Genomic DNA, 26357 nt, shown 5'->3' on the forward strand with positions numbered 1-26357 from the left:
ATATTTTTTCGCATTACCTGTGACAGATAATATTTTCAATAAGATTACCTACTGATGGTAATTGTTAGGAAAAGTTATCTGCCACAGATAACATTACAGAAATGTATTACCTGTGATTGGTAACGTGCCCCAAAACGTTCTGTAAGTAGGCAATTTGTCAAAAATTACCTGTAGCAGATAATGTGACCGGCCAATGTTATCTGTCACAGGTAAAGTGCATTATCTGTGGTAGGTAATCTACATTGGCTGTCATAGGTAATGTTTCAGCTTATAACGACAATAAGCCATGCAAAATCGTACACTAAATGGCTCAGTGACAACGCGCTAGGCTGGAGATCCGAAGGTTGTTGGATCGAACCGCGGCGCGTGCAACATTTTTTTTATTTCATTTGGCACATTACCAGTTACAGATAACGTTAAACATTACCTAACACAGATAATTTTCGAAAGATTACCTGTCACAGACATTACTTGTGTCCGCTGTTTAATTTTCTGTCAGTGCGTAACTTCCTGAACACTGAGCTACTTAAAAATTTAGCATGTCGAAAATCTTAGTCCTGGAAAATCTTCGATGCCTCTCTAGAGCTGTAATTACTCCATAGTAGTCCAAACTTTTGAATATATTAAATCAACAAATATTCTACATTCACAATGCCAACTAGAAGCTGCCAACTTTTTCAGAGTTTTAAGTTCTGCTCAATATTAACTTAAAACAAAAAAGATTGCCAAAAAGTATTAAATGGAATCGGTATCTCACATGTAATCCCCTTCTTATCTTGGTAAAACTCAAAACGATAGACAAATTGATAATCGACTCTGACGAAATACAAATGAAAAAAATGTGTGGACAATATTTATTCCAAGGAAAACAAATGTTAAAACCTACAAGCAAACGCCGTCAAATGTGCTGCTAACTCTCATAAAAATAGACAAAAAAAAACAGTCAATGCAATTCTGCGACGCAAACATTCAAAACAATCTATATTTCTCGTCCGAATTTATTATGTCATCAATGTGAAATATGCCGTATTTCAAGTCAAACTTAATTTGCAGCACATAAAAAGTCATCAACATCGATCGCATATTTTATATCAATCTTCCAACATCTGATCTTTTTAGCCGAAAAAAAAACCACACAACAAAACGCATACACGTGAAACCATTGAGTGGCTTTGATGTATAAATACGAACATAAAAAGACCTTAAAAACCGATCTTGCACATGGATACGGAGGATTACCCCACTATATTCGCTTCAAAACCTATTTTACATTGTAATTTTATTTCATAGTTCAGTTTTCAAGACGTGCAACCGCTGAGACAACGAATAAATCCGTTCAGTCTTACGGTTAATTCTCTCATTCAAACTTATCATTCCAGTTCCCCGCGGTTTTTTTTTCTTCATTATTCTCATTTTGAATAAATTTTGTTTTAAACAAAATAAAAAATCTATTTATTGTCGACCTAACCAAGTCGCTTTACAATATTGAAAGGAAAAAGTAGAATTTATTTTACGCGATACGCGATAGTTGCTGTTGGTTATTCGATATACATATATAATTTTGTCGTGTTCACCTTATGTGTATTTTTCATTATGCTTTGTTTTATGCGCTAGATCAATTAATAGCTGCGACTATTTTATAAGCATGTTGAATTTGAATTGAATTTTCTGTTACATCCAAATGAATCGATCCGGATAAACCGATCCAATAGCGTGTGTGAACTAAATTGCATATCGTTTTTGGCGAACACATTTATGCGGTTTGTTTGCATAATTATTTTTATTAATTTCAATTGTGACATAACTTAAACGAACACTATCGGCTGTTGTACAAAAATTATAAAAAAAAAAATTGTGAGTCGGTAAAATACGCGCGATCATCCATAATGCGATCATCTTTAGTTGCAGTAGTTCTCTTCGGATATCTTCTTTTTACAGGTTATTATTACATGAATTACATACTATTTTGTTGCATGCTATTTTAATTTGTGCATTATAATATGGTTGAATAACGTTATGAAGGAATGGTGCATGAGAAAGTGTATTTAACATCCAGTATGAAGTGTTTGATAAGTGAAGGCAACGTTTATATAATAAATGTTTAGCAGATGCGCGCCGATTACATGAAATATGTGATGGGAATGTCTTATACCCGAAAATAAATATTGTGATTTTTCGAATGTTCCTTGAGCCGTTTGATCAAAAATGGTGGATGCTTTCCGCACCCACGTGTACAAGCAAGGACTACCATTCATGCAAGGACAGTGAAGATGAATAGAACTCACGTACCAAAATCGATGTGCACATAACTTGAGTGATAGTCATTTTAGTAAGCGTCTGAAACCTTCATTCATAAATTTTTGTGCAATTCTAAGTTGATATTTAATGAAGACGCCAAAATGAATCTTTTTAGTACAATAACATAATTCAATTTTTGTACCAATATTACGAGAATATTAACTATCAACCAAAAAGAAAAAAAAATCTTCGGCAGTATCCTTGGCCTGAAATAATATCTCACGACGGATGTAACAGATGCACGATTCTTTCTGACAAACGTGCAAAGTGCTTGAATGTTGGTCATCTCGTTACAATTAACGCTTCTAACGAAAAGAATTTTCTGCGATAGATTCCGGTTGACATTAACCACTGACATGCCAGTTCCACAAATTTGTTTTCACAAAATATACGAAAGATTTCTGTTGTACACGGAGTTTATTAGGAAATTGGTAACGATCATCATTAGCGTTGCTATTACAATGTACCGAAACGCAAACGATCGTATCGAAAAAGTTTCGTTTTTTTTTACTTTGAGTCCCCATCAAACTGAATTGAATGCCAACGCCTCTGGTATAAAAATGTTTGGTTTGAAATTCAAAAAAAAAAATAAAATAATTGAAGATGATGGTTCAGTCACACCCAACATATTCATTCACTGTCATCGCAAAAGAATTACAATTAACTCATAGCTTTGGACAACGAACTAAGAGACACACACCATTTACAATACTATCTGATACACACTCAAGTACTGAATCGTTGTCGCCTCAAAACATTTATTTTAATTACATTTCGGCATAAATTATTATTATTATGATTAAATGAAATAAACATTAAAATCGAAATGAGTTTCGAATGCAGTCTCTATTGTACGTGGATGATGAATTGAATAATATTCTTGCATATGTGTAACCAATCATTGGCGGGAGCCTCTTACTCTACTATTGGATTTTTTTTTTTTCGTTTGCAAAGAGTAATAAAAGTCATAAAGAACCTTCAGCTAAATAAATTCTATTAGCAATGAATCAACTTGAATGTTGATATTGATATTTAACAGCAACAACAAGAAATTAAAATTCAATGGCTTGGGATTGTAGGTAATGTTGATTGTATTTCATACGTGCAGTCAGTCTCAATCAACCGTTACTTTTGCAAGAAATAGGTATACCACCCCTTTATTTTGAGAATTGCATCCGAATGTAATATTCCAATGTTGTAAAATATTTACAAAGAAATAATAGCTTTTTGACAAAGTCGTGACAAAGGTGTAGTAGTAATGCTGAAAAGCTTTTAGGAAATCAATAATGCCAGTACCGATATATTAAACTTGAACTTAAAATGTTTATCTTTGTAAACATTGAACGATTTACGTATGGGCTGGCAAATTTCGTTTTTTTTTAAAACCTCAAGTCAAGACTTATTCGACAAAAAAGTATTGAACGCGTGCCACTTCTATGAATGTATCGAAGACTAATTATTATTTAAAACGATTTGTTTGCTACATCTAATGCGATAATAAGCTTAACCATAATGGCAAAGATATTTTTTTTCTAAAATGAATCTTCAATTTTGAAAGTGAAAGAATGGAAAGAATTATGGAAATGGAAACCAAATTTATTTATTCTATTTATGGTTGATGGTGTTCAAGGAAAAATATTGATTTTGAAAATTCTGATTTACAATCTAATATGTTCAGTTCACTTTGTGCTGGAGGGTTCATCTCAAAACGAATAGATTTAAGGCAAATTTGTATTCAGAGTGACCACGATGATGTGGGACGCTTGAAGCAAAATTTTAGAATTTTTTTATTCAAAAACGCTTCAATTGTTAAAAAAAACATACAAATTGAATGAATAATATACTTGAACAGTTTAGTTGATATATGTGCCGCAAGCAATCGGATTTATGAATTTAGCTTCAAAGTGTTTTTTTTTTAAGAAAAAATATGAAAAATGTGTGTAAAAGCTTTGTTTTCTTCCGAGATACAAAGCGTTTAAGCGAGTCAGATAAACCATTAAAATCTCTAAAATGTTTACCCTTTCTAATTCGATTTCCTGTATTAAAATAAGGACAATGAGTGCATACAACAGTGCGCCAGTAACAGTACCATAAATTAATATTCTGTGCAATCATCTTCTGATCACATTTACACAAGTTTAGAGTCCCGTCATTCCTAAGTGGTGTTCTATGAATAATTGTATTGCATCACTGCTCTTTAAACTGTTTAAACATATAGACGCATGCCTCGTCGTACGCAAACATTAGATCAACATAATAGTGTTTTGGTAAATAGGAAGCTAGTCAACAAAGGAAAATATTACAAATTTTGCTCGATTGACCCAGTTAAGAGGAAATGTTGTTTGTGTTTGTGACAATCGTTATTTATAATTAAGCGCAATCTACACACTGCTCCGCGAAGTAAATACATCTTTGATAATAACTTTGGGGTTTGCATTCTTTTTGAGAAAGGTAGCCGCATCGCTTGGTGCCAAAACTATATGTATTGTTTGGATTGGCATTAATATAGACTTCAAGAAAACTGTAATGTCATGAAATTTGTGATTTTTTACCACATTTTTTGAACTTTTCAGTTTTCTCGGTACGGAAAGACTACATCAATCTGAAAGATTCCAGTGGCTATCGAAATTATATAAATAAATATTTGGCCATCAAACGACAAGGCTACCTTTTCAAAGAAAACGCGCATACACAGTTATCACCGAAAACCTATTTTCTTCGCGGAGTACACTCTAGTGTACATACATTGCTCTTAAACTGCAGAAATATTGCTTCAACTCCTCACATTTTTTTTTTGTAATTCGTTTGAAATAGTATATTATGTACTGTGCTGCACAAAGTCGATTTTTGAAGCTTTAGCATAAGTTTAGGCCATGTGCTATGAAAAGCATCCAAGGCGAAGCCGAGATCAATAAACACAGGTGGACGTGACTTTTCATTTTAATCCTGATCTATGCAAAACGTCACTAACGAGCTACAAACAAAATAGTTATCTGTTCAACGAGGGAAGAAAAGTTGTTAGTTGCATCTGGAGGGGTTGTCGATTAAATAAAATTTCCAACCTTTTCTGAGGTAAATACAACATTTTTCACAATAAAGGCTTCCCAAAGTTTCAGCGGCTGGCAGAAAACTATTTTTACATGCCTGCCGTAATTTGCATAACGGGCTTACTGGCAATTTTCACTAAGTCCGTTATGCAAATTACGGCAGATGGTACATGCGTCGAAAACCGTACTTTTCATGTTTCAAGCACGTCCTTCGACGCCCTCAGCATGTAAAATCCATTACATAACTAGGGATAAAAAGATGAAAAGTAGAGTTTTCGTGCTTCGCCTCGGATCAAAAAACACACGAACAACGAGACTTTTCGTTTTTACCCCGAGTTATGTTTGTATGTATGTATGGATTTTACATGCTGAGGGCGCGAAAGTAGTGCTTGAAACATAAAAGTATGGTTTTTGACGCATGTAGCATGTAAAATACTATTTTCTCGTCTGCGTTGTGAAATAGTAGATTATGCACCACTGTCTAAAATGTTATTTTGACGATTTGGGAGTCGCGTACTCCGAAGGCGTGGTACATAATCCAAATCGTCAAAGTAAATATTTGAGCCAGAGATACATACGCTATTTTGTCTGCCGAGAACAGATATATCGATATAAACAAATTTGCCATAGAGAGATAACATCGAGATTATCGTTCTGGGCAGATAAAATACTATTGCAACCCTAGGGCTCATCGTCTAAAATCAACTTTACTCAGACTCATTTTTGGGTTGGCGAAGCGAAAAATAAAATTTTTGAGGGAGAGGACGAAGATTTATTAGATGTAACTATTCCTACGAAAATGGGGTCCTCCCTATCTAAAAGAATTATAGAAAAATGGAATCGTTAAAATCGGATATAAGCTTTCAGCAATTTTCTTAGAAACGAGTTTGATTGGTTTTAAGATACAAATTTTCGCTTACATATTCTCAGGAGAATTGTAACAATAATTGGGTATATGTAATTGGTACGTTTGGGTCGCTAGTGCATGTTTTTTCATGTTGTAATGAATGATATTTGCAGATAATGGAAACACAAACTCTAAATTAAACGAAAATCTGAGAACGGGTTTCGATTACATTTTCTATCGTGGATCATGGCTAGTGGTACACATTTTTTTTCTGGTAAATTGCTGCCGTATATGATAGGTACATGCACAATTCGAAACAGCCGTATAATTGTAATGATTAAAATATAAAATCTCTTTTTTCGCGTCTTACAAAAAAACACAAATTCGTATGAATTTGTGTGATGTCGGTGATTACATGTTTGTTTTCATTTTTAATTTATTTTAAAAACAATAATAAACCTGATTTCGAAAATGTTGGAGAAAAAAACATTTATTTTAAACAAAATGTTTTTTTTTGTATGCGGATATTTTGACCCCTTGGGTTTCGGAAAAACAATACCGTTCTATTAGCATAATCGAATCAATTCCTCTTATAAAATTCAATGCAAAATTATTATTATATGTTCACATACACACACGCACACATAATCAATTTGTTTGGTTTAAATTTTTTTTTTTATTTATTTAATTTAATTTTTATACATTTTTTGTGTTTTGTATTGCAAAATTACATCGCAACCAACAGATTGAATGCATACATAATGGGGGGAATTAGCATAACGGGCAGTTGGTTTTTGGGTGTGAAACAATCGAAGTAAAATGTAATTAATTTAAAGGTAGGCAATTTCTTTGGCTTGTTTAGTTTATTATATTTTTTAAAACCAATGCTCTTTTTACACTTTCCGTATCGCACAGACACGTCTACCATTTCCATATAAACAAATTTTAAAATCACAAAAATAATGTGCAATAGCATTGGCCAATAAAGAAAAAAAAAATGTTAGAACCGTTTTTCATATGTTTTGTGCTTCGCGAATCTCGTTTCTGAATTAAATTTATTTGCAAATTTTCATACATCTCATTGAAACCAGTCTTTCAGAAGTAAAACTATTTCGTAAGTTGAAAATGTTACAGATCCTAATTATTATGAAAAGAAAACGAGATTGACGAATTATGCGGAGCTGCATAAAATATAATATATGTTAACACTCAGCCTCAATACAAACAAAACACACGCTACGAGGAACAGTAGACGATACCAAAGTTATAGTCATTATATTTATATACGGTACACAGTGCTCCTCTGTTCACACCAACCAATCATGATTTGCAATTGTATAAACGAGTCGTTGACGAAAGTAAAATAAAAACTGGAAGGACTATAACACAGTCGTACCTTGTTGCCTTTCAGTAAATTGATAGAAAAACTCGCTTATTTAATTTAGTTTATTATATGATCAAGAATATGCTCTTTAACTACCCAATCACCCAAAATAGCTTATTTATTCCTTCAGTTTAATATTCGACGAGAGTTTATATTGCAGTCGGTTAACGTATATAAATGAAACTGAACGCTACGAATTTTCTATTCTTTGTTTGGGGAAAAAGCGAAACTAATTCTAAGAAGTTGCAAAATCTCCTTTGTGTTATTCGACTTCGATACATAGGGAAATCCGAATTGAAATCTAATATTTAAATGTAATAGATTTGCGATACTTCTAGTACATTTCGTCATAAAATTACTAATGTCAGCGCACTTATTTTTTGTGAACCAACTTCACTACTACGTAGGGGCCCATTGTTGGTTAATTTTATTTACCGAGCTTATCGAAATGTTCCAAAATTTATCGAAATTTATCGCCAAATTTATATCAATTTTCAGTAAATTTCAATAAATTTTGGTAAATCATGCTGGCCTCACGGTTAAAAATTGATTTATTTTTTGGTAGGCCAAAAACTGAAAGGTTCTTTCACTAAATTCGGCAAATAAATTTACCAATAATAAATCCTATTTTACGACATTAAATGAATTTCTTTCACCAGAAAATAGAGCACTTCAGTCAGAAAAAATTGTGGCGCCTCTACAGGCAGCCAGAAATATCTTATTTTGATTTACCCTCAAGTTCATAGCACGACGGAACATAAAGAAGGCGTAAGAGTCTCTCAAAGTGGAACATTTTTGAACGACCACTTATTTATTATCAACAACGATACTGCGATATGCATGCCGTTTGTGAAAGTTTACATCTTTGCTCCATTTAAAACTTTGTTTCAATTTCATTCCCTCTGTTTATTTTATTTTTTATAAATAAAGCCAACAGTATACAACTTATTGGTTTCGAGGACTAACATCCACACTAAGAACCAGCTTTTAGGTAACAGAACTAATTATAAAAAGTAAATAAAAGATCAACACTAAATAAACTTTGCCACTTTGCCTTGTGGCACAAATGAATGAACAAGAAATGAAATACTGTATCAGTCTACTGGCCGACGAAAACGTTTTGATTTTATAATTTGATTTTAGCCTAAGGATCATTTGAGTTAAGGTTGATTATTGCATTTCATTGTCGGATGATTGTTATTCCAAATTAAATGATCGAAGCTGGACTGTCATTTTACATTTAGCTTGTAAATGAGTTATTAATGGAACGAACAATTATTTTTTCATGCAATTAAAAAGGAATTATTCAATGTCGTGACAAGATGTGAGAGAATAGGAGGAAAATTGTTTCTGTTTTCTTATTTTTTGTAAATTTCGTGTGTAAATGCTATTTTATTCCTACATATCACATTTGAGTTTAGTTGCATGTGATTGTCTCACATTTCCCTTTCAAACACAAGGTTCCATGTATATCGCAATATCAGATTCCTTAACTATTTGATTTTATTTCATTTGAAATGAACACTACAGACATCGGCACAAAATATTACTTTACAGATCGCTCAATTTCGAACTATTTTTATTGACCAGGAGAGATTGTATACCAGGACTTCCAGATCTTAGGGTAGCGGCACCAGACTCTGGATTTGTACTAGTAGTCTGACACATAAAGAACAATAGGTTTCCAACTGCTGGTACATGTCCGGATACTGGAGCGACTGAAGTCGGGGTCAAAGATTTTGACTTTGAGAGTATTCTCACTTAGATAAAACCTGGATAATTCTTTTAAGCAAGCTATTCACAGAACAATTTTGTATTTCGGATAGATGTGGTATCGCTCATCTTTGAAATTAAGCTGTGGAATTGTCAAAACAAAGAATTATTCAGGTCTATGTGAATGGTTCACACGAATACTACTTTTAGAATCCCCTTCGAATCATTAGTAAAATTCAGTTCTAAAGACCTAATATCATGGGAAATTGATAAGGAAAAGGGAAGTGTTCAGATTTCCAGTTTTAAGCTGATGTCGTGAAACCCTGGCTTTGAATCGTAGAAATATCACATCCTGTTCAATGCAAACGTACAAAACATCAAGGAAGTTATGTGGCCATATGTTTTACAAGCAGCACGACACGACAGAGGAAGACTAGCGAAATCTACCAAACGTGACGGATGTTAGAGAACGATTTTTTTTTAAATGTCTAAATAGACAAAAAAATTTGATTGTAAAACAATTAAATATACATAATTCATCAGTCTTCCATTCAGCATTTACCACTTTAGCTATTTATTTTTCAATTCGGATCCAAGGTTACAATATAATTTGTAAAAATCAATTTATAATTTTCGCCAAATTAAATTCATTGTGAAATTTATCGAAAAAATATTTTTGAAAAGGAAAAAAAAATATTTTAATAAGATCTAGATCAAAGCAATATTATACACGAGTATTTCGTTTTCTCGTGTGCTCTACCGACTTTACGCGCCGCATAAATTAATATTATGAGTGTCTATTACACGCAAAAGATCATAAATTTCATATTGTTAAAAGTGATCGTGAATTCCGCATCAACATTTTGTAATAATGCCTTTACTATGAGATGAAGTAAAGTCGAGAAAAAAAAAATTAAAAAATAATAAAAATAAAATCGCCGTCTTAGAATAATAAGCTTTGCTTTGTATTGGAATTATTTAAAATGGAATGGATTTTTTTCTATCTATCTCTCGTTGTATTTGGAAGTTATTTCGAGGCTTTTCGATAATTAATTATTGTTATTATTAGACTTCGTAAAATTCGTTCAAGTTTTATTTATTTAAAATTGATGCAGACTTAAGTATACTATTTTCGGAAAGAGAACGGTCGAACGGCGAATAAGACTAACGTGGTTTCAATCTGTAGACATCAGAAACATTTTTATTTCGATAGACAAAAAAAATAGAAGAAATCAAACACTAGTTTCAAATCTAATTGGATTTCCGCAGTCCATCAATTGAATTATCTGAACGTTCATTGGAAATTACATTCATATTTCATATGAAAATTGTGAGGAGGAGACAGTAGACAGACAGATAATACGTATATATATGGAGAAAAGAATAAGTAGTCGAAAAAAGGTACACAGCATACATAATCGACAAATGCAACATAATTACAATCAATTTAAAATAAACCAAATAACGTTAAAAATTACCCACGATCTGAACTAAATCAAAATTCATAGCGAGTACATTATTAGATTTCACAGAATAGATTATTTAAGTTCGCAGACATAGGATTAAATTATAATGTAGCATATTGCAATTACTCGATATGTATATAATACATGTATGTATAACCTCTAAGTGTACAGACCAGTATTTATACTAAGCACATGTGTATAATAGTATACATCTATAATACTGCATTATTATAATGTGCTGTGTTATTGATTCTTAAATTTATTATGTGTTGAGTATGGTTCGGCTGCATTTGAAATTTTTTGATTGAAAATTTCGAAATCTATATGTATTTGCGCCGTACACATAGAAACCGTATTCGTTGTAAGTCTCGACTTATTGATTTGAAGAGATGTTTTTTGTTGTTGTTGTTGTTGTTGTGGTTGTAAAATTGTTCCATTATTTTCACAAACAACAATCGCATGCATTTCCAATACCGCCGTCACCCATATATGGGGCATTTCAGCCAGGGTCGGACTAAAGTGAAAAATGCCGAAAGAATTCTTCATAAGATACAAGACCCGGACGGTCATTCGATGCTGACTTTATTTATTAAGACTCGATCTGAATCCTGCAGCTGGGATTATATGAATCTGATTAGAAACGAGCCTGAATTGAATTGATTTTACCTGATTTGAATTCACCTGATATTTGAAAATAAATGGAAATTCAGGTATATCTGGGATTTTTTCAAGTATACATGAAATCTGACTTGATTTATCTGAATTTTAACGATTTTCAGATTTCAAGCTATTTCAGGTTAGGTCAGCTTGGATTCAAATAATTTCAGGTCGACCTGAAAATCAGATTCAGACCAACGGATACCTGACCTGTTCCAAGTCTTACTTTATTATTTGTGGTTTTACTTTTGATAATGTGAAGAGATTTGTCCATTCCACGTCAAACACTTAAAACAGACCCGTAAACTTTATAAAATGAGAAAAATGCTTCTTCGTTCTTCTTCTTCACTCTCGACCAGGACGGTAAAGTATGCTCTTTTTTATGTTCATAAATAAATTGCTCAAAAATTTCGTGATTCACAATGAAACTTCCAATAAATTAAATATAAAATCTTATCGGATTGGGGATGGCTCACTTTCATGTTGTGCCATTAATTCGTAAAATTCGTCGAAGCGACTTTTAACAAAATATTTGTTTTGTCAAAACTGATTTGGAAGATCATTATGCAAACTACAGCGGATCATTGGCAGGTTTATGTGGTAAACACTTGGAAGAAAATTCGTCTAAAATTTAACGAAAAATTTCAAAAAACGAGTAGCTGTTACAAGTAACTTCTATGATGGTAACGTACAAACATATCCATGTCCAATGTAATAAATTTACACCAATGAAATGTACACATTTCCATTCAATCACTCGGTTTTTTCTTAAATCAATTTCTTAAAATTTCTTTTTTTTTCATTGTGTTACTTAATTGGAATCATCAGTATATTCATTTCCTATCATTAAACCCCCATGGTTTATATTTCATGTCATGTACGTAGCCCGGAAACAACTGGACGGATTAAATGAATGTTTTCGTTTAACTATTACATAAATCTACATTGTTGATTGAAAACAGTTCTAAAGGTAAGCTCCAGCAGTCTATTTTCTATCTAACGTTGTTATACTTGGATTATTGCTAATATATAATACTATGCAATACATCTAATATACACACACCTCTCTATCAGCCATCAACCCGGCTAAATCTTAACCTTTATTTAATAATTATAAACATCACTTTATCAGTTTATATATTAAACATTGTTGACTGAATGAGTAGAAAACAAAATTAATTATTTAAGTTAAGCTAAGCGGCCATAAAATCGTATTTAACGTTCATTAACGTTTAATTTTTTTTCCCCAGTCAATACCGTATTGTAAACCTTTATGCATCGGTTCTATACAAATCTTGCTAGTCATAAATGCTCAATAAATATTGTTCGGCTACAATTTATAATTTAAAAAATGTATGTAGCAATGTTAAAATAACTTTTTTTTTCAAATATCAGAAGTTAACGACTGTACAATTTATAATTTAAATGAATGGCTCTACAATATTGCCCACGATTATTATTAAAACGACATTTATTTGAAATGTTATGATTTTTCTGAAATTATGTTTAATGTTGTGGCGATTTTTTTGTGTCCATTATCTACCTATGTATAGCAATTATTATAATTTTTTTTCACTCTCAGAGGTGTTATAAACAAGTCAGTTCGGCTGACATAGCGAAAATGATTAGTTTTTTTTCAGGGGCTTGTCTAGTCGAACCATATTTTCTAACATTGTGCTGATTGAGTCAAAAAATAAAATAAGAAAACGAAAACATGTCAACAATTTCATAATTCCGTGATAATATGCACTGGCTGTTTGTCTTTCTATTGGAATTAGTGTACACTAAAATTCAGAAAAATCTCAAATTAATCCTCAGCACATTTTCGAGTATTTTTAGAGATTCATTGACAATAGGTCTCGATTGGTATGGGCGTAGTCTGATAATCTTTTTTTTAGATGCATTTAGGCAAATTAACAATTTTCGTATTTTTACCATCTTTGTGGTAGCTTTACCACATACCACAAAACCGCATGTGTTAGTATGTTTTGGTTGGTGATGAAACATATATGAAAGTTTACGGTCATTTTCGTTAATGGTTCGTTGAATGAATACATATATACAAAAAGGTCTGATTAACTTCCTAGAGTTCGGTCGTCTCTTTGCCACTCTGTTGACCGATGTGGTATTTTCAAACTGCATAATATAATGCACAGCATTCAAAAGATGCATCTAATCGGCTCTCAGATCGAAACAGTGGCAGAAACCATTCACTATTCGTTAGTGGTCTCGTTCAATTTAGTTGAGCTACCATTTAAAATGGAAACTACAAACACAACCGTTTGCCGTTTTCAAAATTTTTTTAATTTCTTTGACTGTAGAACCATTTTTAGACATCCACATTATACATACTATTCAAAATAAGAACGTTCCAGTTATAAATGAGAATATTATTTACAATCGCAGAGGAAATCATTGTAGACTCTGCGATGCAGAGACAGCTTCTGATTCCTTTCTGATATTTTCCGTTACAAAAAAATTCCTTTCGATTTTTTTATGCAACATACATTTTCCCGTACATCACTGTGTAAAGCATGATTGTCAGAAATTCGTTACATTTCCCAAAACATTTTATTGTTATTTTATGAAACTACCGCAGCAATTTACAAATATGCAAAGATTAAAATCTGTGTAACGTTTCAGTAAATGAAATGTAACTTTTACTTATGTGGAAATGGTTGCTTATGAATTCGTGATTAATTTCAAAAATAATATTTAAATTTTGGGCTATTAATCTAAGAAAAATGTTTTGCATAAAATTTTTGGTGTGTCGATAATAGAGCATGTGAAATAGGGTTCTTCACTAAGAAACTGATCTAATTTGACAAACAAAAGACATCGATATAACATCGAACAAATAACGAAAATCCTTCAAACTGACAATAATAAATTGGAAATTAATTATTGCAACTTACTACCACCAACCCAAACTTTGGTCATCTTCAAGAGCAGACTCTCGCTAGTGGGTAAATAGCTGTGTCCGTGTTAACGTCATGCTACCTTTGAAGTATAAATTTGGCTTTGTGCTGCGACATACACTGTACGGTGTACAGCACATCTCATCTGACTAGGTTCTGTTTTATTCAAAGGCGTTGCCGATTATTTCTCTGTGTAAAAAATAGAATTTTCTCAACTTCTAAAAAAGCACTTATCACTAGGTTGCATGATAGCTTTTTTGCTAACAAGTTAGTAAATGGGGTTGTTTTGCGCACTAGATGTGAGTTTTACTTTTCGTCACTGCGTTGAGAAAGCAGTTGTTTATGCCATCGAGTGATAATTGTTTTTTTTTTTGGTACTTGATGTGTAATTGTCACAAAAGGTTCGTGCACATGTGCCTAAAATCAATTATCACATTTTTTACAAAAAAAGAGGTTTTGTGCCCTGCAAAGGCACTGTTAATATCGAGGATATCTATTAAAACGACAAAAATATAAAGCTGCGGTTTAGACCAAAAAAAATGTTTTTTTTTTAGTTGAAACAAGTTTCCTTTTCTTAGTAATAAATGTGGAGTGGATTTTGTGAGATAATCGCTTGTTTTACTTTTAACATCAACATACCGACAAAAAATCATAAAATTATGCAAATGCAAGACCAACTGTTTCGACAGTTTAAGTTCAATTTGAGTTATTCGTAAAAACAGCATGCCAATTCTTGCTTTGATGTTATAATAGAGATATTGTTGTAGATCTTTCAGGCTCAATCGCAATTGAATATTGCAAATGGGAAATTAAAAGCTTGAGCTACTCGACGAGAGGAAACAGAACCGCTACGGCTCCCCGATGTATATGAATGTGCGAAACTTCAATCCATTTTGTTTCTGCGATGCTTTGAATAGTTTGCTTTATGAGCGGTGTATTTCTAAAGAAATTATTTATTAAAATCTCTATTCATGAAAGTAAGCGTTTATAAATGGTTGCAGTATTAAATCAAATGAAACAACATTCTCGTAAATTTTTTTTATCAGACCTAGTGCATCTTTAGCCTTTTCATACAATCTTTTCAAATGCTCAACTGAAAGTGAAAATTTTCTGGTTATCAAAATAAGTAAGAAATTTTTTGTATTTAATGTACAATGTACACATGAAACTAGTTTTAAAATATTAAAGAAATATTAGCGTTAAGCGTTAAGTAATTTCACAATCGAAAAGAAGTGTTTTTTCTTCGGTCAAAGATCAGCCATTCATATATATACCACAAGAATGTGTGCAAATAGGTGGGTCATTTCAGGCACATATATGAAAGACATTATATGCAACGTTCGTGGCATTATATGGCTACTACTTAAACGGTTCACAAGCAATTTTCTTAAATAATTATAAGAAATTTTGCAAATAAAACCTCGACAGCTATTTAGCATCAATGGCAGAATGTGGTGGTTCTGTATGGTTTTTCTTCTTCAATGTTTTGGAGGACAAATAAACGATTCTATTTCATTGTATGTCACCACAATGGATAAAAAAATAACAAAGTCAACGTGCATAACACGATATATGTTTCTGCACACACAAACTATATAAAGAAAAAAGTAAACCACAGGCAACCTCACGAATATCGTGCTATCTTCGATGCTATTAAGTAATCACAAATTTTCAAAATTAAAGTCATAATAGTAACAATAAAAATCTGGACCGAAAGTGTTGATATTTAAATCTAGCGTTTTTAATGAAAATGTTTTTAAAAATTTGAATAAATACCTAAAATAGAAAATTACATTGGCTTGGAATTTCTCATAGACTTCATTCAAATTTTGACATATGATTTGGCTTGACTTATAAACCACTATGAAACACAACAGCTCAACAGCAACAACAGAAAAAAAAATGTATTAATATCAAGGTCAATGTTGGCATATATATCATGCACAATGATGAGAACTAAGGTTAAACAATGGATATATTTATAGTGTGATGAATGTTAAACTTCTCATATGGTGGAGTGTAGTGCAATTAATTTATTTTTTGTGAGTTGGATTAATCATGGGTATTAACAATTTTTGATGAATAGTTCGAAGCTTCGATTCATCATTCTTAATATTTACCATATGAGACCAATGAAGGTTTTTCATCTACAAAAATGTTGGCGGATAATATAAATCCAAGGTGATGTTTATTTAAGAAAATCTTAATTCGGCAAACGAAATTCAAAAATCGGTCAAATGCACCGTATGTTATTATTGTGATAATCATGTGCATAGCTTGGTGATGTAATTTTGATTTGGTCTTCCGCAATAGCAGTACATGATCAACGACAAAATCGTAATCTATTTGACGCGCTCTCTTATTAAACTAAGGCATGAATGGGCAATACTTCAATTGCGAAGTGGTTTTTGGGGTTCATAGCTGAAATTAATATCCAATTAATCGCTCACAATACGTTTTTGAGGCTTGTTTTAAATACAAACAACATCAATCTACTGATATGTGTAGAATTTAGTGAATTGTTAAGAGCGTGACTTGTGCTAATATTTTTCGAGTATTCTGTATTTACAAGAGAATATGCATTTGTGCAGAAGATATGTTGCAGTCTTAAATCAAGATTCATCAAATTCGCTTTATTAATTGAATATTCTCGTTAGATGTTTTGGTCCGTGTTTACTAGAGGGGGAAGCAACTAGAAGCAAAGTTCATAAGCATTTCATCTTTTTTTTTTACCGAGAAGTCAATTGTAAATTACCTTGTTATCCTCCCTTAATTACTACCCACTAGATTGTCGACGATTCGGTCTACACTACACTCGTGTTTACAGCGTGAGTGAAGTTTCTTACCGCATTATGATTTTAAGATGGTCTAATTTGCTTCTAGGGAAGTTAATTTGCTATCAAAGAAACTTGTAACAAATCAAAGTGAGTACAGTTCCGGTGCAGTTCAGGTTATAAAAAGATTTTTTTTCTTCAAACCAAACAAAACAGAAAAGCATGACAAGCATCTTACATTTTTTTTTCTTCATTCTGCTAACATAAGAAAATACATATATCCGTTTATAAGCCGGCACCACTACTAAATCCTTTGAACTTAACAAAAGATTTGATTTTCCTTTCATCGCCTCCACGGGATTTGAACAAAATCTCCAGGTTTCAAAATAAGCTCGAGCACATAACATTTGAAAATTCGTATATTTTTCCCGACAGTCGTAGTTTATTTTCGATTACGTCAAGCAAGTGTGGTTAGTAGGTAAAACGATAAAAATTCAATGAAAAATTGAGGCACAAAATATTTCAATTAGAACGGATTAGATGGATGCTTATTTGGTATGGCATTGGTATGGTAAAATTTATAGAACGATGAAGTAAATAACAACCATAATGTGTTTTCGGAAAATTTGCAGGACACGTTTATAGGGTGTGTAATGCTCCCCACATTTATTAAATCGAATTTTCAACGCTATATGAGCAATAATAACTCCAGTACAACATAAAAAAACGGGAGCTCATTATTCAAACAAGCACAGCCAAACATAAACAATAAAAATTAAAAACAAGAAAAAACACACAGCGCACACATGCAGCCTCCACCATATATATACCAATTTTTAAATATTAATATTGATTTCTTTTGAAAAATTTATTAAAACTGACGCACAAAGGATTTAATTATTGAACCAAATCAATTGTAAACATTTTTAATTGCATTTTAAGTTAAAAAAAAATTGGTTGGATTTTTGTTGTTGTATTCATTGGAATGTATCTTGTCAGTACCAAAACGAAAATTAAACTCTCTTTCAGTTATGTTACACACTAAAATGAACAACGATTTTTGTGGTAGGGTAACAACACTATTATAAAATTTCATTTGACCGAATGCTCCCAAAAAGTATACAAATATTAAAAAAAAAATTATTATGTGCAATTAGTCCTACTATTGGGCGCTTATAAAATCGCTAAGTGAATAAATGACCCAAGTATATCCGAATGCAAATCATATAAAACATAAACATTACATCCCGTCCTTCCCCCCATTTCCGAACAGTCATTTACTCAGAAAAGTCAAACATACCAGGACACCAAATACAAATTTTGATATCGTTCCCGAAACTCATAATCCACTTCACCGAGCTCTGTCCACTCGACTACGAAATTTGACGGCTTCAACGTCAATATTGGCACTCCAAACAGTGCAGCAATTGGCCTTTAATGTGGCAGAAATATATTTAAATTAAATAATGTATTTATGATTATATATTATTGGTACACTCGTTTAGAGTGGCCGAAAAATCGTAAATGTTTCATAATTTTTAATTGAAAAATGCACGGAAAACAAGGCACCATCAATTGTTTACCGAATAAAAAGTATCGGCAAGGGAAGAAAATTTTAACAACTCGTTCGATTCAATGATGTGAATGTATCAGAGAAAAGATAAGCGGCGGCGTCTTGTAGGATGTAACAGTTTGATAAAATTTAACCAAACTCAAGAATATTGTTGTCGTAGTCGTATCACTTGATATAGACTTACTGATTCAAACGGTTAGACGCAACGCACTTCAAGCATGAGTAGTACTCTGAATAGATTACTGAAACGGAACTGTGTATCAAACATAATTTAGCATTGTAAAAAAATCTGGACAAAATTTTCAGACAAAATAGTACTACATTTGGCAGCTGTCACTCGAAGCACTTTTGCTTGAAGGGCGTCGTTAGACGGTTGGAAAAATAGATTTGATTTCTACGTTTCTGCAATCAGTCTATTACACTTTTTGGCGTGAATAATTGGACTGTATGTTCTATCTCTAAGTTAACAATATGTACTGACGCAGTGTATCCATTAAAATTTAAATATTTTTGCCGGACATTTGATAATAATTATAAGGCTGAGATCATCTCACGAAACTGTAAACCTTTGATAGACCTGTATTTTTATAAGAAAAATCTAACCCGTCAACATTTTCATCTTGTTCATGTGCAAACCAAATTGTTTCATAATGTGACAGTTCCGCAAAGTGCTCTACTACCAACATTGGTGAGTTTAAACGTCTTCTGTCTTTCTGTGCGTATTCGCAATGAATTAGAAAGCGCACTCTCGGTGTGAATGGTTTTCACAAATGTGGCTGAACAATTACGTATTATAACACCACGGTATTGTATCACTCGGGTAGCGAAATTTAATAAAATAACATATCCGTAGGATCAAACAAATATATACACGGATTGAGATGAACTGAACACAATTTTTTTTTGTTGTTGTTGATATTTTAATTTTGATTAAACAATTGAAAAACGATTATTCGTCAATAAATTAGTTATAATTCAATGTACAGCTTCGTCTCACCTATATTGTGACTATACAAAAATGGGTGAGACAACTGAAGACATTAACTTTAAACATATTTTTTATCGGAGTTTTAGTGCGGGAGAGGACGCTTTCTCCGACAATAAAAACCATTAAAAAAAGGTGTACTGCAAAGCCATGGCTTTGTTTGTCAAGTCATTTTCTAACACGAACAGAAACTTGTAAAATTTAAACTTTCCCAGTATTGTGGAGAATTTTCACATTAGTTCTCGTGTTTGGGGATCACTTAAAACTGCAACCTACTTACACGAACTATATTTTAACTTTCATAAGACCAAACTGACCTTCTCGTTATTTTCTTTCAGAGTCTAAAGAATCGGTTCGAGAAAAACGAGCCAGGAAGCGTGCCTCGTCAGCAATAGAGTTTAGCCGGCACGAACCGAAACAACATCTTGATGTTACCGAACCGGAACAATCAGCCGACATTATTCCAAATGGTTTTCTTAGCCAGTCGGTACGGGAATATCTTGAATTAGGACGCTCAATACCAGGTATTTGTTTTTCATTTAATTTAGTTGAATTTTTTCGATTTAATATAACATTTATAATTTTAACAGGACGACCAGGAACAGGTATATGTGCTGTATAAATGGGAAATTTATTGATACTGTCTGTCCGTGGTTAGGCTATTTTCGAAACCAGTCATCATCTAATTCAAATTGACTGTAATTGGATTTACCAAAGTCAAATTAGAAACTTTGCCTCGATAAACTTTTACATAAAACAGTTATATCTGCAATAGAGTTGAAACTTAATGCTGATAAACTTATTACGTATTTATATGTCCTCATCTATTCAATGCAGATTATCCCATATTGTCAGCTGTCCCATACACAAATTTCTACTGCGACGATCAACCATATCCCGGATTTTTCGCTGATATGGATACGAGGTGTCAAGGTTTAATTTGCAAAATAATATTTTCCCGTGGTAAATCAATTCTAATTTCTGTATTTGATTTTAGGATGGCATTATTGTGATATTGACGGACGACAGGCCAGTTTCTTGTGTCCGAATGGCACTCAATTCTCACAAGCCGTATTCGTATGCGATTGGTGGTTCAACGTACGCTGTGACCTGTCGCCTCGTCTATACGCAATCAATGCTCGATTGTACCAACAGCCGAAAGTTAATCCGACCCGGCCACATAGAATTATCACTAAGCAGCTGGTTGACGATATCTTCAATTAGGCATACAGTTTCGAATGTATACTTTCCTAAAATTGATCGTTACACAAGTAAAAAATTTACAGACAACGACGGACGTAGTACAAATGTTTTGCCATCTATTTCATTTCAGCAGTTTTAACTTCTTCTTTATCAATTCTGTAATTTATTGTCAGTATTAAAGGAACGATTAATTTTAAGAAATTTCGATATTTGGTTTTAAGAACAATGAACGCAACAGAATTCGAAGTATGTACATACTACAAGCAATGCAATATAAATACTAAGCGTTACAGTTATGAACACCTAAAAGTGCCGCCTTGCATCAATCTTTTATTTGTTTAGTCCATTTTGTTCCACACATTCTTACCAATAAAAGTAAGAAATTGATAACACGGTGGCACGTCTGTATGTTCATAACTGTAAGTTAGGAAATCGGCTTGCAAAGCTTTTATTTAAAAATAAATTGGAGAAACAAAGAACGTTAAGAAGTGGTAATTAAGGAAACATCCAGCAGTAATAAGGTAACATTTTGGGTTTTCTTTCAATGGCACACGTTTCCTGAAACAACTTCATTAACTCTATTGGACGAAATTAAGATGAAATTACCAGATCTAATAAAAGTTGTATCCAATCATTGATATTTATCATCGATTTATAACATATCTGTGTATGTCTCTAAAGGCATAAAAAATAATTCTCTAATACCTTCGGCGCTTCAGATTCCACCGTAGGTGGGTGACTTAACATTAACATTTCAATTTAAAGAACTGGAAAACATTGGAGTTCCGTCATTTCCTCTGTCTGTGTTTGCAGAGAATGTAAGCAGAGATAAGCTGTTCGTGTGTATTAAATTGAACGGTGTGTATAACTTACGGCGATTATCACCTATTAAAAAGTCATGTGTTAAGCTTCGCCATAAAGCTATTCTAATTAATTTTCTACAGAGAAATGATGGTAGTCAACAGCACTTCTTTTTCCAAATTTCATAAGGGTCGGAACTGGTCAATTTCAGGCCATGCAAAATTAACTTAACAACGTATGTATTTTACGGGCATAAGTAAGAATCGAAAAGTTAAAATGTTTAAAGATTTAGGTTTACTACTGTAGCACCACATTCTCAGAAAGCTGCGATTGACTACAAATCAAAACAAGTCTGACCGATCAATTGTCTATGTCTCTGTAAGTAGTTAATTTTCATGATTTGAATTTGCCCTGGTCTGAACCATTCAATAAATTTCATGAAAACTCTTAATAAATGGAAAATTTGCAACGAAAATCGTAATAAAGATTTGTCCTAAAACCATGTATTTATTACAACAGCAACAGTTTCCCTTGTAGAAACATTACTGGGAACCTGGGGCTCAGGCTGTTACTCTTAATATCCTCACTCTGTGGTATATTTCTACATTAGTAATAACATTTATCACCTCATCATTCATTGACATATTTCGCACAAGTTGAAGACAACGTGTCGAACTGTTAATGACCAAACAAAGTTAAGTGATCATTGGATTTTTAATTACTGTATCAATAATTTTCATCCGAATTAATGAGACATTCGTAATTACTCATTTATTTATTGCATTGCATTACGCATTTGCCAAATTTAACCATACACTCAACCACATATATTCAATGGACAGTTAAATTCAATATTTAATTTTCTGTGATTAAGTACAAAATTATGCATGCTAGCCCCGCCATTATTTTTGTTATTTTCCATTTGAACAGATTGAAAATCAATGAAAAACGAATTGTTTAAAAACAATCTGTTAGCAACAGTTTTCGTTGTTTTGATTTCAACATAAATCGGTTACAGAACTTGCAGACCACAAATTTTATAATAATCTCTAGATTCGTATTTTACAGCTGCAGTTGCATGCATAAGATATGTAACGATAATCCTTATAAATATTATTTTTAAAAAATATCGAAAACTCGCAGTTCGATATGCTGTTGAATGGTTTTAATATGCTCCACCAGTCTTGGGTGGTGGTTAAAGAGGACCACAGAAAAACTTTTAAAAAGAAACTTCCAGGCGTCAGAAATAATGTTGTTCATTTGAATTATTCTTCTTCATCATACCCGTACGATCTCATTTCATATTAATTCCCGATTACATTAAGTCTATTGAGAAAGAGATTTAAAACCATTTTCTTCGCTGATACATAAAAAGACAAATTCGTTAGTTTCCAAAGCAACTTTACTAATCTTAAGGCAATAACAAAATTACTACTTAAAGACCTAGCTGCCGATCACAAAAACTGTTTCTAAGAACACACGTACATTGTGAATGGCCGCCATTTCTAATTATCACTGCTGCTAACACTTTAACAGCAGTTATTAGAAATTACACAATTACACAAGATCAATTTATTTAACGCCTGATGTACCTCTTCAAAATTTCCAACTGCTATATAATAACAGCTAAATAGCCTAGATACAAACAAAACACACCAAGTTCGGAATAAGATGTTGAGTTAGTGGGATCATCATTTTTAAAAGCGTCGCTTTTACGCACTGGTGAAGTTAAATAATATATGTAATACATGAAAAGCAAGTTAAGCACTACTTCGATCGCACTGCTGTACATAAAGTATTATTTTAAGTAGTGACAGAATGGAGACAAAAATCGAAACAAAAAATTCTGAACAAATTTTAAATTTCAATTGTGTTAAATTGATAGGTATTTACGTTTCGAATAAATGAGTTGTTCGAGTTGTGTGGGGAAATGCTAAATGAAAAGTATAAACAGTTCAGAGCTCAGAAGCATTAATTAATGATTTGAAGTCAATTGTTACACTACTGAATATTCATTTCAAATGCAATTATATTAAATATGAGCCTTACGCAGCGCGGGAAAAAAAAGTTAGCTGGATTGGTTAAATTGCCTTGTCAATTATGCATTTATTGTTTTCGTAAAATTATTGGACTTTTTTAGGCAAATGAGAAATGAAAATTTAGTAAAAAGCTGTCAGCTTTCAATTTAGTGAAATTATAGAATTAAAATTTTCTTTTTACATTTTTATATCGGCATATTCGTTTTGAATTCCATTCTAAATAAAAACGATGTGAATAATATTTGCATAAATTTATGCATACCCATATTTTGTGCACAATTTGCCTTGCATTTGTTTTTGAGATAGTCAAGCTTTCCGCGAACAACTACACATACGATTGCCGATAGAATTATTATTGAACGTGAAAATATTTGGATTATTTTCTCGTTTAATTGTTAGAAAAATACATTAAAAGTGTTGATGGCCACTTCATTATACATTTTTCAACTTAAAAGTGTCGTTTGAAACTCATATTTTTAACATAAACCTATCTATCACTTTTTATCTTACATGAATTTGAATATGCAACATTTGTTGCCTAAATTCTAGCAATTCATGGAAGAAATTCATGGGTCAGCTGGTTCAACCAATACAAATTATAAATGACTGCTCCGGAATCGATTTTGTTTATCGATTGCAAAATATTTGAATTATCATACAAAAATGAAGAGGCTCATAAACGAGCAAATGAGAAGGTAATCGTATGCTCATTATAAATGCTCGATTGTCAAAAGTGAATCTTCGTCGACTTGAAATAAAGCATGGGTCCTTCAATAGATCATAGTTGAACTGCTGGTCATGATGATAAGTTGGTATTGCGTTAACTATTAAATAGAAGAATGGGGACTATTTCTGGGAGAACATTTTCCCATATTTCCCCGAATTTTCCTAAATTTGTTTCAATTTTTTTTTTTAAATTAGGAAAAATCTGAAAATATAAAGGAAAACCGTTTTCCCGAAAATATTCCCTGATACTTAATTGGAAATTAGTGATTAGAAATAGACAGAGTAAACGTATAAGTGAAACGCTCTATCGATTGAGCTACCTGACTCCCTTTTTATTAGAACTACTAAATCAAAATAATCTATCCAGTTACGAAATAGATGGGGAAGGTGTTTGAATCCACCTAAAAAATTAAACGCAAAGTTGCTTTCATCACTTGTTACAAAAGGCATTTCGTGTGATCTTATCGTTCTTCATACCATCCTACCAACTTTATCTAGACCGAGTAGTTTGAAGACTGAACGACTGCAGAATACAACATTGGTTTGATTTATCTATAGAATCTTCTATTAGCAATCGGAATACGGCAAAACTAAAAAAAAACCTTAACCGATAAACAGAAGCAAATTTAAATCAATTACGACTATGTGAGCAATGCTGCACATGCAAAATTACCCATGTATGCATATTAACATTTTGTAAAAGAAAGTACGTTCGATGAAAAATTTATCAGACTCTACGGTAAAGTGAATGTCAATGTTTTCTTTTATCAAAATTAAATTAAAAATCATATTTACACTCGAGGCAAACAAAAATGTAGAAACCAACTACTTTTTGTATGCAGAAGCTGGTATGGTTCGGTTGTATACCTATATAGTCAAAAGATTTAATATTCTATAAAATACCATCAAATGTTTCGATTCGTGAATACCATTCATGAATACGATTCATGAATAAAGACCATCTGTTGAAAATAACCTCGAAAATAACAGAAAAAAAATTCTTTGACGATGGTTTCACATTTAAATGTGGAAAAATTGTTCTGTGTGGTATACAAACAATAATTTTTGTTCTGGGCATAAAAGCACAAAGAAAGTGCATACAAACCGATTTATTTTTCATTTAATTTGTAAAAAAAAACACTCTCTGCATTTTTCTATATGAAAAACATGTTATAAATAAGCCAATCAACTGAGAAAAATTGTTTAAATGCCCTTTGAGTTGGGAACCTTGTGAAGTGAAAAATTATGTTACGTGTTTACTCACTAAAACACCGTTTTTCCTTCTGGTTATTTTATGTTTTTAATTCATTGAATAAAAAAAACCCCGAGCTTTGTTGATGATTGAAATTGGTTATTTAATACTTTTCATCTGTTGTTGATTTTCGCTTATGAATAAATTATTTTACTGTTTATATGCATGGAAAACAAATTGCCCATTTTTCCTCTCATTCAAATTTGTATTTCTTTTTAGCAAAAAAAAAATCACTCCACAAAACACTACTTTGTGTAAAAAGAAATAATTTAAATATCCAATCATGCAGTGTAGATAGCAGCTATAGCACAAAGGCGAAACCAACGTTTTCAGGACAAGATTACGTAGAAAATTTATTTTTCTTCTGGAGTTACGAAAAAAAGCTTATGAAATCTGCTTTTAAATTTGTCGAAAAAAAAGAACGTAAAATGCACCACTAAGTCTGTTTGGTAATTTTTTGTTAATGGAACTGTAAGTTCAATTTTAACCGAATCATAATATTGTTCTACGCAAAAAAAGAAATCAATTTATTTTTTGATGATGTCTTTTTGGACTGTAACAACAATCCCAGGCAACAAAGTGGGCTTTCCGCATCCCAATGATTGATTAATGGACTTGCAGACATTTTCATTGTCTATGTCTAATAAAACTATTGTTATTCCAACATTATCATT

The 26357-nt window shown here is 32.3% G+C and overlaps 2 protein-coding genes across 2 annotated transcripts in view; one reads left to right on the top strand and one right to left on the bottom strand.

The window, feature by feature from the left end:
• Window positions 1–26357, bottom strand: part of LOC119069932 — a 74400-nt gene that overhangs the window by 12882 nt on the left and 35161 nt on the right. The gene's annotated exons all lie outside the window — the stretch shown is intronic.
• LOC119069935 lies at window positions 1307–21070 on the top strand. Its single transcript, XM_037174162.1, has 5 exons — window positions 1307–1938; window positions 20001–20186; window positions 20253–20267; window positions 20500–20595; window positions 20660–21070. The coding sequence occupies exons 1-5, from the start codon at window positions 1887–1889 to the stop codon at window positions 20884–20886; spliced, it is 576 nt and encodes a 191-aa protein (XP_037030057.1). The 5' UTR covers window positions 1307–1886; the 3' UTR covers window positions 20887–21070.

This window comes from Bradysia coprophila (genome assembly GCF_014529535.1).
Source record: "Bradysia coprophila strain Holo2 chromosome X unlocalized genomic scaffold, BU_Bcop_v1 contig_416, whole genome shotgun sequence".
Classification (NCBI taxonomy): domain Eukaryota; kingdom Metazoa; phylum Arthropoda; class Insecta; order Diptera; family Sciaridae; genus Bradysia; species Bradysia coprophila.